At 39.3% G+C, this 12,285-nt stretch overlaps 1 protein-coding gene across 11 annotated transcripts in view; it reads left to right on the top strand.

Moving 5' to 3' along the window:
- The window catches only part of CPLANE1 (ciliogenesis and planar polarity effector 1), a 161,388-nt gene that overhangs the window by 29,408 nt on the left and 119,695 nt on the right, over positions 1–12,285 (top strand). For 10 of the 11 annotated variants that reach the window (XM_039543543.1, XM_039543539.1, XM_039543542.1 and 7 more), the window contains 6 exons: positions 1,437–1,540; positions 1,653–1,835; positions 4,151–4,400; positions 9,537–9,692; positions 10,452–11,215; positions 11,832–12,043. In XM_039543543.1, coding sequence (XP_039399477.1) covers positions 1,437–1,540; positions 1,653–1,835; positions 4,151–4,400; positions 9,537–9,692; positions 10,452–11,215; positions 11,832–12,043 — 1,669 coding nt within the window. Of the gene's footprint in view, positions 1–1,436; positions 1,541–1,652; positions 1,836–4,150; positions 4,401–4,657; positions 4,767–9,536; positions 9,693–10,451; positions 11,216–11,831; positions 12,044–12,285 lie in introns of those variants that run through there. The other variant, XM_039543548.1, reaches the window with a different exon arrangement.

Here is a 12,285-nt window from a genome sequence, read left to right as displayed (position 1 = left end):
GGCATGGTGCTACCACGTGTTAAGCGGATTCGTGCGTAAACGGGTCTGTACTGTACTTGAAGAAGGAGTTGAGATTACTTACCTTACAGTAACTTGAGTTCTTTGAGATGTTTTGTTTCTGTGGGTGCTTCTACCCTCCTTCCCCTTGGCTGTGGAGACTCTGCTCCATGGTTGAGAAGGAACTAAGCGGTGGCAGGCCGTGGCTCCCTACATGCCTTTGTTTGGAGGCATGAGTTGCTGTTCTGCACAGCCATGAGCCCGTGGACACCTCTTTGCATTCTCCATTTGAGAGCACACGCATGCGCACACATCCTACAGTGGAGCACTGAAAGGGACAAACCATTTTGAAGAACTGAATTATTCTGAGATAAGGAACCACTCCTTCCATTCCAAGTTCTTGAGGGGAGTGTGCTGTGTTGGTCACAGACTCTTCTGTCCCTGTTGCCTTCCAAGCCTCATCCATTGTGCCTTTATCCCTTCCAGCCTGTTCCTGTTTCAGTCCTGTCTTTTCCCTCCTCCTTGCCTCCTTGTTTAAGTCCAAGACTCCCACCATCCATTCCTCTCTATTCAAGTCAGTCTTCCTTTTTCGTGCCGCATGGGAGCCAATAGGGAGAGACTGTCTCCCTGCTCTTAGTTTTGGTGTCTGGAACCAGAGAGACCTGCAGCACCTGGGAGCAGCAATTAGAGGGAAGTCCAGCTCAGCCCCTATAGCCCTGGGACGGAACATGCTCAATTCAGGTGGAATCTTTGGAGAACTTAGCTGCCACACTCTAACAAATCAATGCTGAAAATATGATGAGATTTTTAAAGGCTTCTAATTTGGACAAATTTAAGTACTTTTTCATGGGAATAGTAAAAGGCATATCGTGACACACAGGCAAGCTGCTGCCAAATTTCAAAACCTTGCTACAGAGGTTGGTGTGCTAGAGATTTTGAATGTGAGAATTTTTTTATTGTTGGGAAAAGATTCTTAAATATTTTTCCTGGATGTGGCCGTATTGTTTTATCTGAAACTTTCCAGAAAAATTCAGTCTGAGGCAGATACAAGAGGATTTCAACCCAAATGATTAAAGTTTGCCAGACTTACAAGCGACTGAAAACAAGGTCTTGAAATGGAAAATTTAAACAGCCTAAGTATAGGCTGCGCTACCATCTCTGCCTATGATTAACCTCAGTGTTTAATGAATATTGAGGATATTATATGCCTATCTAAAGACATAATTTAAATCAATTTATGATTTGCAAAGTTTCAAAGGTAAAAATGTACTTTGAATATTAATAAGCATGACTTATTATTTCTGGATGTGGTAATGCAGACAAGATTTCTGCATGTAGTAATGTTTTCAGTACAACAAATCTAAGGCGTAACTTGATATTAAAAAGCTTTATTATGGTCCATTATTAATTTTTTTTGTGCTTTATTTTTTTCTTCACAGGCAACTCAGATTTTGTTTATAAATACATTGAATTTTGTTACTGTTTCTGGTAGCCTTAAAGGTTGTAGTAGCAAGAATCATGTGGTTCCATCCAAGTTTGTCAGGTCAGTATCTGAATAGTAGAATTTAAGTTATTCTAAGAAGTAAAATCATTGATACCTTGATTTGATAGGAAAGTAGACTTGTAAAGCTATTATTTTTTTCTATCTTTGTTAGGTCATACTGGGTAGGTGACATGAGCTGGACTCCTGATAGTCTTTTTCTGGCTTGCATGTTAAAACGTGGCTCCTTGATATTATTGACTTGTATGGGTGAATTGCTGACCTTGGTTACTTCTGGTTGCTCTATAGAATTTGGACCAGCAGAGTTTATTCCCTTTCATCCACTAATAACATACAGGTGAGACAACCTGAAAGTTTAGATTTTTTTTCTTTATCATTTGATCATATCTTCCTTTCTTACATGTTTTCTACTATTTAAAATAAATTTCATCTTTCAGATTAAGTCTTTTGGTTTCTCTTTTTTTCTCAATATCTGTTTCTCATTCATAGTTCTCTTCTATTTCTTATAATGGCTTTGTCCTGCTGAAAAATTGGCATTGTGGCACTGTAAGTATAAATTATTTCTGACTTTTAGCACTGGTTAAATGTTTAGATATTTCAGAGATTAGCATTATGGAAGAAATTCACTTTTTGTAAATGTTAAAAACTTGGATTAATTTTTAATGCAAGGATAACTTTGGCGTCTCAAGAATTTAATTTACTGTAACTTTCAAATTGTGAGAGTTCCAAGATTGAATATGAAATTATAGCAATTGTATGGGAAAGTAGGATATCTAAACAAAGCAGCTAGTTATATTTAAACAGCCTTTTGCAAGCCCAGAACCTTCTTTTTTCACATGCAGTTTCTCACTCATATAAGAAGTGCAGTTGTGCATGCATTTGTGTTCAGTAGTGTTTATCACTATTGAAAATTGCTTCTTGAAAATGAACAAAAGGCACTTCTAATGTGTTATAACAAGAAATCACACATGTGCAATATAAAATTTTATTTAACCTTAATTACAAGTTACAGGTAGTAACAAAATGTGAGTGCATATAAGAATCTTTAAAATAATTTTTCTGTGAATCTGATTAATTTAATGAAAGATTCTGACTGTTAGCACTGATGGATTATAGTGAGGTATTGTCACACACTACTCTGCCAGTGCATTTAAATCCTTTTCTACATTAATCTATGTATAGTGTTTCTAAAGTGCCTGCCATCATCATATCTAAGACAGATCAACTGTGTTGTTCCAGTTTTTGTCGTTATTTGAGCAGTGTCTCTGTTGTGGCAGGATGTAAAGCATTTTTAGTGATTCGTTTCAAACCAACAAACTCCTTTTCTCTTGTGACCTTAACTTTGAACCCACATCTCCACAGATGAAAAGATAGCACATTAATCCACCACATTACTGAGCTCCCTATGCTAAATCCGTTAGTATCTTGCTACTGGCTTTAAAAACTATACTAGCAATTAAGTTTCAGGCATTCTTGTAACTTTCTACATATAGATGTAGAAAAAAAAATGCTGGCCAATAACTTAAAAGAATTTGAAGTTACATATTTGCAAATGATAATGCAGTGCACACTTTCGTTGGCTGATTTAAAAATCAGAATTTAATCTTTTCTATAGGGGAGGCAGAGTGGCCTACTGAGTAGAGTACACCTGGGTTCTATTCCAGACTCTGCTACTAGACTACTAGATGACCTTGCACAGGTCACTTCATCTCTCTGGCTCAGTTTTCCCATCTGTAGGATGGGAATAGTGATACCAATCTTCTTTGTTGAAGTACTTTAAGATCAGCTGATGAAGACCTATGTAGGAGCTAGGTGATATTATGATATGTGAAAGACTATTTTTAATTGTAATACAACTGTTTATTCACACATTCAGCTATTTAAATTTTAGAGACTTCCTAACATTTTAACTGTCAAGAATTGAGAATAACCAAATGTTTCACTTATAATTTGGAAATGCTATGGATCCAATCTTACAATGTATGTGCAAGTACAGGGCCCATGGACTTCAATGGGAATCTTTTCTGTGTAAGGACTACAGGACTAGGTCCTGTGTGTTGTATTTAAAAATTATTGTTGTAGAATGGCTGAGGAGTTTATTTTTAAAATAGATACAAAATACTAATGTTCTACATTACTTAACATACATGATTTTTATTAGTAGTCATTTAGAACCCCATCCTGCAAAGATTTATCAGGGACTTAACTTCTGATTAGTCTCAGTGGGTCTACTGATATTGTATAAAGTTGAGCATTTGCATAAATCTTTGCAGAATTGGAGCCATATAGAGGAACATAAATTGATATGTTACTATATGATAGGTCTACTTAACAAAATTCAAGATGTCAATATTTTGCTGTAATAGTAGCTAATTAAGGTTAAAAAGGCCCGTTAGTATTTTCACATTTTTCTGTTAAGCTTAACTTCTATATTATGTCATGTTATATTATTAAATAGCTTACATTATTATTTTGTCATCTCGCATTTGTGCACTTTTTGTTTAAACTTTCCCCTTCGAGAAAAATTGTGTAAATTACAAAAATAATAATTTTTGTGAACAAAATATGTGTGTTTCATATTTTCATTTAATAATTTTGCATATGATATTTGCTTGTTTATTTTTTCTGATATATTTTTATTTTATTTTCTAGACCGCAACAGTCTGTCTCTCAAGATTCTAGTCATTCTCTTGGTTCATCCGCCTCTGAAAGTGATCTAATGAGACAGAGATTTTCTGTAACATCACACTCAAGATTACCCTACCTTATTGTCTCTGATGGATATATGGTTACAGTACTTAAGTTTTCTGATAATCTTTTACCATCTGGAGTTATGAGGTCACTTCTACTTGATTCAGCCCAGAGGCTTGAAAAGATGCATCAGAGTCTGATGACACCTAAGGTACTGTTCGGTTGGGTGGGTTTTTTTACATTAGAGATTTTTTTAAATGATGAATTTTTAGTCAAAAGGAGAAAATAGTAAACACTATAATCTCTTTCAAACAGAGTATTACAAAATGCTTTCAAAGGCAACAATGGAGTCATGTGCCTGTTAATCTTTGAAAGGACAATCATGATATATTCCTTTCAGTGCACTGTGGAGGAAGGTTTTGAGACAGACTTAAAATGGCATTGATTTGAAAAACAGGCTCTGAATTTAAGTGAAACTGAATTTTCTTATGTGCCCATGGAGAACAAAAAATGGCAGTACAGTGACTTGTTATACCTCAACCCTGTTCTGGATAGGCCATCTCTAGTGAGTAAGAAGGTAATTTTGCTTCCTTATCGTTTTCAGTCTTTGGTCTCTGTCAAGACAGTCAACGAAGTTTCTAGTTGTACTGTGAACATAATCACTCCATTGAACTCCATAACAACTGGATTGAAACCATCAACTCATTTTACATAGATCAACAGCTATTGGAGGGTAACAGTTTTCAGTAACTAGCAACTGGGGCTAAGTTTGAATGAAAAACTTAGATCTGACAGACCTTTCAGCTCTATTTCCAGCCCCCCCCCCCCCCCCGAGACTCATTCGATGTTAAGCATAAGATGGGATTTCCATATATCCCAATAGAAACTGAAACCAGTTTGCATCACCACCTTGCAGGTGCCAGCAAGTATACTTGAGTTTATGGAGATGATCTATTTACTGGGATAAATTGGAACAGTGGGAGAGGATTTGAGAATTTAGGGATGCAATTTTAAGAGCCTAAGAAGGGATGGAATTTTAGGTATCAGTAAAACTATCTATGGGATCAACTGAGAGATCAAGAGGAGAAAGATTCTTTGAAAGAGGATTAAGGGCAACATGTATGTTAGTGAATGAAGAAGACAGTTGTTACCAGTTTAGGAAGAACAGAATCAAATAGAATGAGAGAATGATTGCTGACAGATTTGGGGGTGGGAAGAGAGGAGGAGTTTGAAATGAATCAGGTTGAATATGTGGTGGTATAGGTTCATTGCGGTTTGATAAACTAAGAGTATCCAGCAGGGAGATGAAGTTATAGGCAAGCTAGTTGGAAGTGCAGTCAGCCTGGATGTAAAATTTCCCAGTGCTAACGAGCAAGAACATATCAGTCAGGGTATAGATATGTTCATATTTATTAATACACCGCACACAAAACCATGTAGAGGCATAGAAACCAAAGTATTACATTATTGTGACCTTGTAATTGTCAAGATTTTTTTTTAGTATTTCAGTTTACATTTGTTGAATAGGAAAGCACATATTAAAAGAAATGAATCAGAAGTAGAGCCCTTATTTGAGATCTTAAAAATTAAAAAAAAAAAAAAAAAAAAAAAAAGACCCTACATCATAGATTCAGGGTAAGGCCCAGAATCTGAAGATCAACCTTGACCACTTATTCTCCATTTTCCCACTTTTGTGAGCTGTACAGAAATTCTGCCAGTTATTCTTCCAAAAATCTGTCTGTTTCAGGGATCTGATCTCTTCCTTCTATCCCTACAACTAAAACATTTGTCTGATGATATTCCATCTTGATTATTGTAACATCTTCCTCCCCTCAGACTTCCTGATACCTCCAATATTTAGAAAATACAATTACCAGATTGGTTTCTTTACTTGTTATTCTAACCATGTTATCCATCTCTTTGAATTCCTCCACTGGCAGCTCCTCCTATATTACATTAAATTCACGCTTTTCCCTCCCATGCCATCCAGGTGCCTACATAACCTTATCCTTCCCAGAATACTTATTCTTGTCTCTTTTCTTCATTGCCCCCATCTCATTCACACGGCTAGGGTTGGCAGCCTTGACACACTACTTCTCCCACAGGTGTTTGTGTGGAGAATGTGGGAGACTTCTGTATTATTTCTGTGAGTATTACATATGTCTCAGTTTATCTATTTGATATTATTCTGTATGACTGCATGGATTTAATCAAAACAGGAAATGAAACAATGACAGAGATGAGATCCCTCCAGAAGGAATACCAAGGGTCTTCAACAGAACTGTGGCGGAGCTACTAAATGGGAAATCCTCATCTGCCTGGCCCCACGACTCCTGCCTCAAGTGCTTAGGGGAATCCCACCTTACGAACAAGTGCCGCATTTGCAAGTCATTCAAACAATGTCTTCAATAATTCGAAGTCATCAATCCACCTGCTTCAGCCTAGTAGGTCACATGGCCTCCTGCACCTTTGGGACCAAGTACGCGAGGCTACGCCTCCGTCCCTTCCAAACCTGGCTCGCTTCAATATACCATCCACAGAGAGACAGTCTGGATTCGGTGCTCACTATCCCCAGGACGGTTCTCAACTCCCTCACTTGGTGGTTGGACCCCTCTCGAGTCTGCGCAGGGATGCCTTTCCACCCACCACAACTCTCGGTGGCCCTAACCACGGACGCATCATCTCTGGGTTGGGGTGCCCACCTCGGGAACCTTCACACTCAAGGTTGCCCCAGGAGCTGGCCTTGCATATCAACGTGAGTGAGCTGAGAGCAGTCCGTCTAGCATGCCAGGTGTTTTGGGACCATCTCCAAGGCCGTTGTGTATCAGTGTTCACGGACAACACAACAGCCATGTTTTACATAAACAAGCAGGGCGGGGCACGTTCCTCCCTCCTTTGTCAAGAAGCCATCCGCCTCTGGGACTTTTGCATAGCCCACTCTATCGATTCAGTAGCGTCTTTTCTCCCAGGAGTCCAGAACACTCTGGCAGATCACCTTAGCAGGTCCTTCCTGTCTCACGAGTGGTCAATCCGTCCGGACGTTATCCATTCCGTTTTCCGGAGGTGGGGCTTTCCCCACATAAACCTCTTTGCCTCCCGAGAGAACAGGAAATGCCAGGTGTTCTGCTCCTTCCAAGGACGCTCCCCGGGCTCCCTCTCAGACGCATTCCTGATCCCGTGGAAGAGGCACCTATTTTATGCCTTCCCACCGTTTCCGCTCGTTCACAGAGTTCTACTCAAGCTCCGCAGGGACAGAGCCCACCTGATCCTCATTGCTCCAGCGTGGCCGAGGCAGCATTGGCACACCCTGTTGTTCGACCTCTCAGTGGCAGACCCGATTCCCCTGCCACTCTGGCCTCATAACACAGGACTTCGGCAGGCTTCACCATCCAGACCTGCAATCCCTTCATCTCACAGCATGGCTGCTGCATGGTTGAGCCAATCTGAGTTGCGTTGCTCTGCCTCGGTACAACAGGTACTCTTGGGAAGTAGGAAGCCTTCCACTAGGATGACATATCTCGCCAAGTGGAAGTGTTTCTCCCACTGGTGCGCTCAGAGTAACTTAGTCCCTGGACAGGTTTCGGTCCCTACGGTCCTGGATTACATCTGGTCCCTGAAAGAGCAGGGCCTGGCGGTCTCTTCTATAAAGGTACATCTGGCAGCTATTTCCGCCTTCCACCCAGACGAAAGTGGCCGTTCAATTTTTTTCTCACCCCATAGTTTCCAGGTTCCTTAAGGGATTGGAACGGTTGTACCCTCAAGTCAGATGCCCAACCCCTACCTGGGATCTAAACCTGGTGCTAGCCAAGCTTATGGGGGCCCCCTTTGAGCCTCTGGCCACCTGCTCGCTGCTGTACCTTTCCTGGAAGACGGCCTTCCTCGTCGCTATCACCTTGGCGAGACGAGTATCAGAGCTTCGAGCCTTGACAGCGGATCCCCCGTATACAGTATTCCACAAGGACAAGGTACAGCTGCGACCGCACCCCTCTTTCCTCCCTAAGGTGGTGTCTGCCTTTCATGTCAATCAGGACACCTTCCTCCCAGTCTTTTTCCCGAAGCCGCACTCATCGCGTCGGGAACAACAACTACATACTTTGGATGTCCATAGGGCTCTCACTTTTTATAGAGAGAGAACCAAACCCTTCCGACGTTCGCCTCAGCTCTTTGTAGTGGTGGCAGACCTCATGAAAGGCATGCCGGTCTCTTCCCAACGGATCTCATCTTGAGTGACGTCCTGCATCCGAACATGCTATGAATTGGCTCACATTCCCGCTAGCCATCTCACCGCCCTTTCTACTCGGGCGCAAGCCTCTTCTGCCGCTTTCCTGGCCCATGTCCCCATCCAGGAAATATGTCGGGCGGCTACCTGGTCATCTATTCACACCTTTGCCTCACATTATGCATTGGTTCAACAGTCCAGAGACGATGCAGCCTTTGGTTCAGCAGTTTTGCATTCTGCAATGTCTCACTCCGACCCCACTGCCTAGGTAAGGCTTGGGAATCACCTAATTGGAATCGATATGAGCAAGCACTCAAAGAAGAAAAGATGGTTACTCACCTTTGTAACTGTTGTTCTTCGAGATGTGTTGCTCATATCCATTCCAAACCCGCCCTCCTTCCCCACTGTCAGAGTAGCTGGCAAGAAGGAACTGAAGGGCTGTTGGGTCGGCAGGGGTATATATCCGGCGCTATAGCGGCACCACGCCAGGGGGCGACCCAGCCGACCCACCGAGTGTTGCTAGGGTAAAAATCTTCCGACGAGCATGCACGCAGCGCGCGCACACCTAATTGGAATGGATATGAGCAACACATCTCGAAGAACAACAGTTACAAAGGTGAGTAACCGTCTTTTCTGCCATGATAAGTAGAGAAAAAAAACAGGGGTTGGCAACCTTTCAGAAGTGGTGTGCTGAGTCTTCATTTATTCATTCTAATTTAAGGTTTCATGTGCCAGTAATACATTTTAACGTTTTTAGAAGGTCTCTTTCTATAAGTCTGTAATATATAACTAAACTATTGTTGTATGTAAAGTAAATAAGGTTTTTAAAATGTTTAAGAAGCTTCATTTAAAATTAAATTAAAATGCAGAGCCCCCCAGACCGGTGGCGAGGACCCGGGCAGTGTGAGTGCCACTGAAAATCAGCTGACGTGCCGCCTTCCCACACGTGCCATAGGTTGCCTACCCCTGCCCTAGTCCTTTGTATATTTGCTCTCAGATTGTAAATTCGTTAGGTCAGGAATAATTTCTTTTATGTTTGGAAAGTATCTAGCATGTTGTGGGTGTTAACAGAGACAGACAAATGCGTAATAATACTAAGGTAGTTTCTCTTACTTTTGTCTTTTACAGTCTAAAGGGAAAAGGCTGCAGTTGCGATCCTTGTCTTCTTTAAAAGCTAGCCTATTGAAACAACATCGAAACCAAAATTCTACCCTTTCTACCATTCCAAAATTCCTGCAAGAAGAAGAAACAGCAGAACTGAGGGAGAAAGCAGCAGATTTACGGGTATTTAACAGCACTTTTCTATTTACTGTATAATTAATGCATCTGATCTAATTTAGGTAATTCTGAATATGGAAAAAAAATCTAATTATCCTGAGCTCTATTTTAAGTCATATTCTGAATATTATACTCTTACTAAATTTGCTTAAATGATTTTACATTAAACAAATTCTTAGGAAGAATTTTAATTTTATTTTGGCTTATAGGTTCTAGAAAATGCACTGATCTTATCAGTCATTTTGGCAGGATGTTAATGGTTTTCAAACATCTTAAAACAAATGATTTTTTTCAGAAATTAATTTACTTTTCCAAAAATGCATGCTAGTAAAATATATGTTGTTAAGTCACTTTCTGTTGCTGTTCAAAATACTGAGTTTTAAGCTTTGACATGTACTGTTATTTGTATACCTTATAGATCTTAAAATCTCTTTAGGAAGAATGGGTGTATGTTAAACTCGCCATGCAACCTTTCAGATCTGCTGTGTTCTTTGCTTTTGAGAATCTCTTCTGTAGAAGCAAAAATTCCCCTTTACCTGCATTCTGAGCTTTACTATTTGGGGCAGCAAATGAGGTGGGGAGTAGAGTCCACAGAAAAAGATACACACTCTATGCTAATTGCTTTTTGAATGTTAGATTATTTAGAATGGATAGAGGTTTCATATATAAGGCCTGTTAATCTTCACTGTGCCTCTTTCACTAGCCTTGCTTTCAAGAAAATAGACACAAATCAGATTACATGTGTGTTTTTTCCCTTTAATTTAGGATTATGAAGACGAATCTGATGATGACAAGCAATTTCAAAATAACTCTTCTACTTTCTGCAGCCAGGGACCAAATTCATTTTTCAGTAGAGCTGATCAAGGCCGGTTGGAATTTGCATCAATGTTTGACACTGTTCATGCAAAAGATGATACTGATGCAAAAGATGATCTATCTATGGAACTAAATTCAATTCAGAAAAACCTTCTTGCAGCCTGGGGGATAGGGATTTCAAAAAATGTGAAAGAAAAAGATATACTGTTGAATTACACAGTAGGTTGCATTACCCACTTTTTCAACATTCTCCAGTTCATTAAAAGCCCTTTACTAACCCGTGATACATTTTTAAACAAGTCTGAAAAATATAAGCTATGGATGCATACTATCTTAAAACATTTTCAGCAGTTTTTAACTGTGCTGTACTGGGATGTGAGAGAGAGACAGACAGTTGGACATTTGGTAAAGCTGACATCACAGACTGTAAAACTGATGCTTGTTCAGCACCAAGATCAGTTGTTCTCAGAATACCTTTTGGGGTGCTTCTGTTTGCTGAAGCTGGTTGCACATAGTCTAAATGGGAAGTTCACACCTTGTTATGAAATAATGTCTGCATCCTCTGATGTTAACAGTGCTGTAGAGCTTGACTCCCTGATTGTGCCTGTTTTTCAAGTTCTTGATGGGAGCAGTGCTCAGAAATTTCGCTCACTGAATTCTCTGCTTAAGATACCTCCTCAGGCAGTAAAACTTGGTGAAAAGCCAGACAACAGGTATGATTGTTAATGTGCATTAAAAACTTTTTAAAAACAGGATTTAATTACTTTCTCATTGTTTTATTAGAGAAGAATTACAGCAGCATTTTATCTCATCACTACTTTGTATTCTGAAAATATTGTGGTAATTTATTAAAGCAGGCATAGTAATTCCATGCTATTAGAGTGAAATACAGTGTCATATATTTGTTTATTTGACAAAGGCACTATTATGTTTGTACTAAGTTCAATAAAACAGATAACTGTGTGGGAGCAACACCTGGGTTCATGAGTTAGGGTGAGTCTTCTAAACACTAAAAGCTGTAAATTATTAATAAACGTTCTGTACAATAATAAATTTAATAGACAAAGGGAAAACTACAGCATAAAATATGGTTCTTAAGACTATCCAAGAAAATAGATGAAAATACTAATGAAAAAAATTATAAATATCATTGGTGAAATATAGAGCTAAAAATAAAATTATGGTGGAAATATTGAAGAAAACATTACTTTAGCTGTAATATAATATACAAAATAACAAGTAAGTTTGAGGAATAAGACAGAATTATCCCTCTGTTTCAACTAACCTGTATTTTTTGTCAGTGATAGTATACTACTTTTTGATATGCAGGTTGATGATATTGTGGCGGTTATTATATAAACAAGTGCTTTGGTATCAGACTCAACTAAACAGAAAAATATCTAAGGATGGCAAGTCATTAACTGAAATGAAGATTAAACATGAAGAATCCATTGTTGCACAACTTCTAGGTCATATACAGGCAGTCCTGCAGTCTTCAGGAGAGACCTTGGAGCAAACCTGGAAGCTCAATTCTGTGATTGGTTAGTACATTGGAAGGAACTGTAATCAGATGACAATTGTATGGACTGAATATTAGATTAGGTACATCTTATTTATAATTAATTTATTTGCTGAGATAGTTATAGTAGGAATTAATCAAACTTCTGAGGACTCACAACTAAAGCATCTTAATATTTTATGGCTAACAGTATTTCTATGTATAGTTTAGTGGCTTAAACATTACAGGCTTCATCCAAAACCCATTGAACTCAATGGAAAAACT

This window comes from Mauremys reevesii, linkage group 6 (genome assembly GCF_016161935.1).
Source record: "Mauremys reevesii isolate NIE-2019 linkage group 6, ASM1616193v1, whole genome shotgun sequence".
Taxonomy (NCBI): Eukaryota; Metazoa; Chordata; order Testudines; family Geoemydidae; genus Mauremys; species Mauremys reevesii.
The sequence above is the reverse complement of the archived record's forward strand: the minus strand, read 5'-3'. Positions and strand labels throughout refer to the sequence as shown.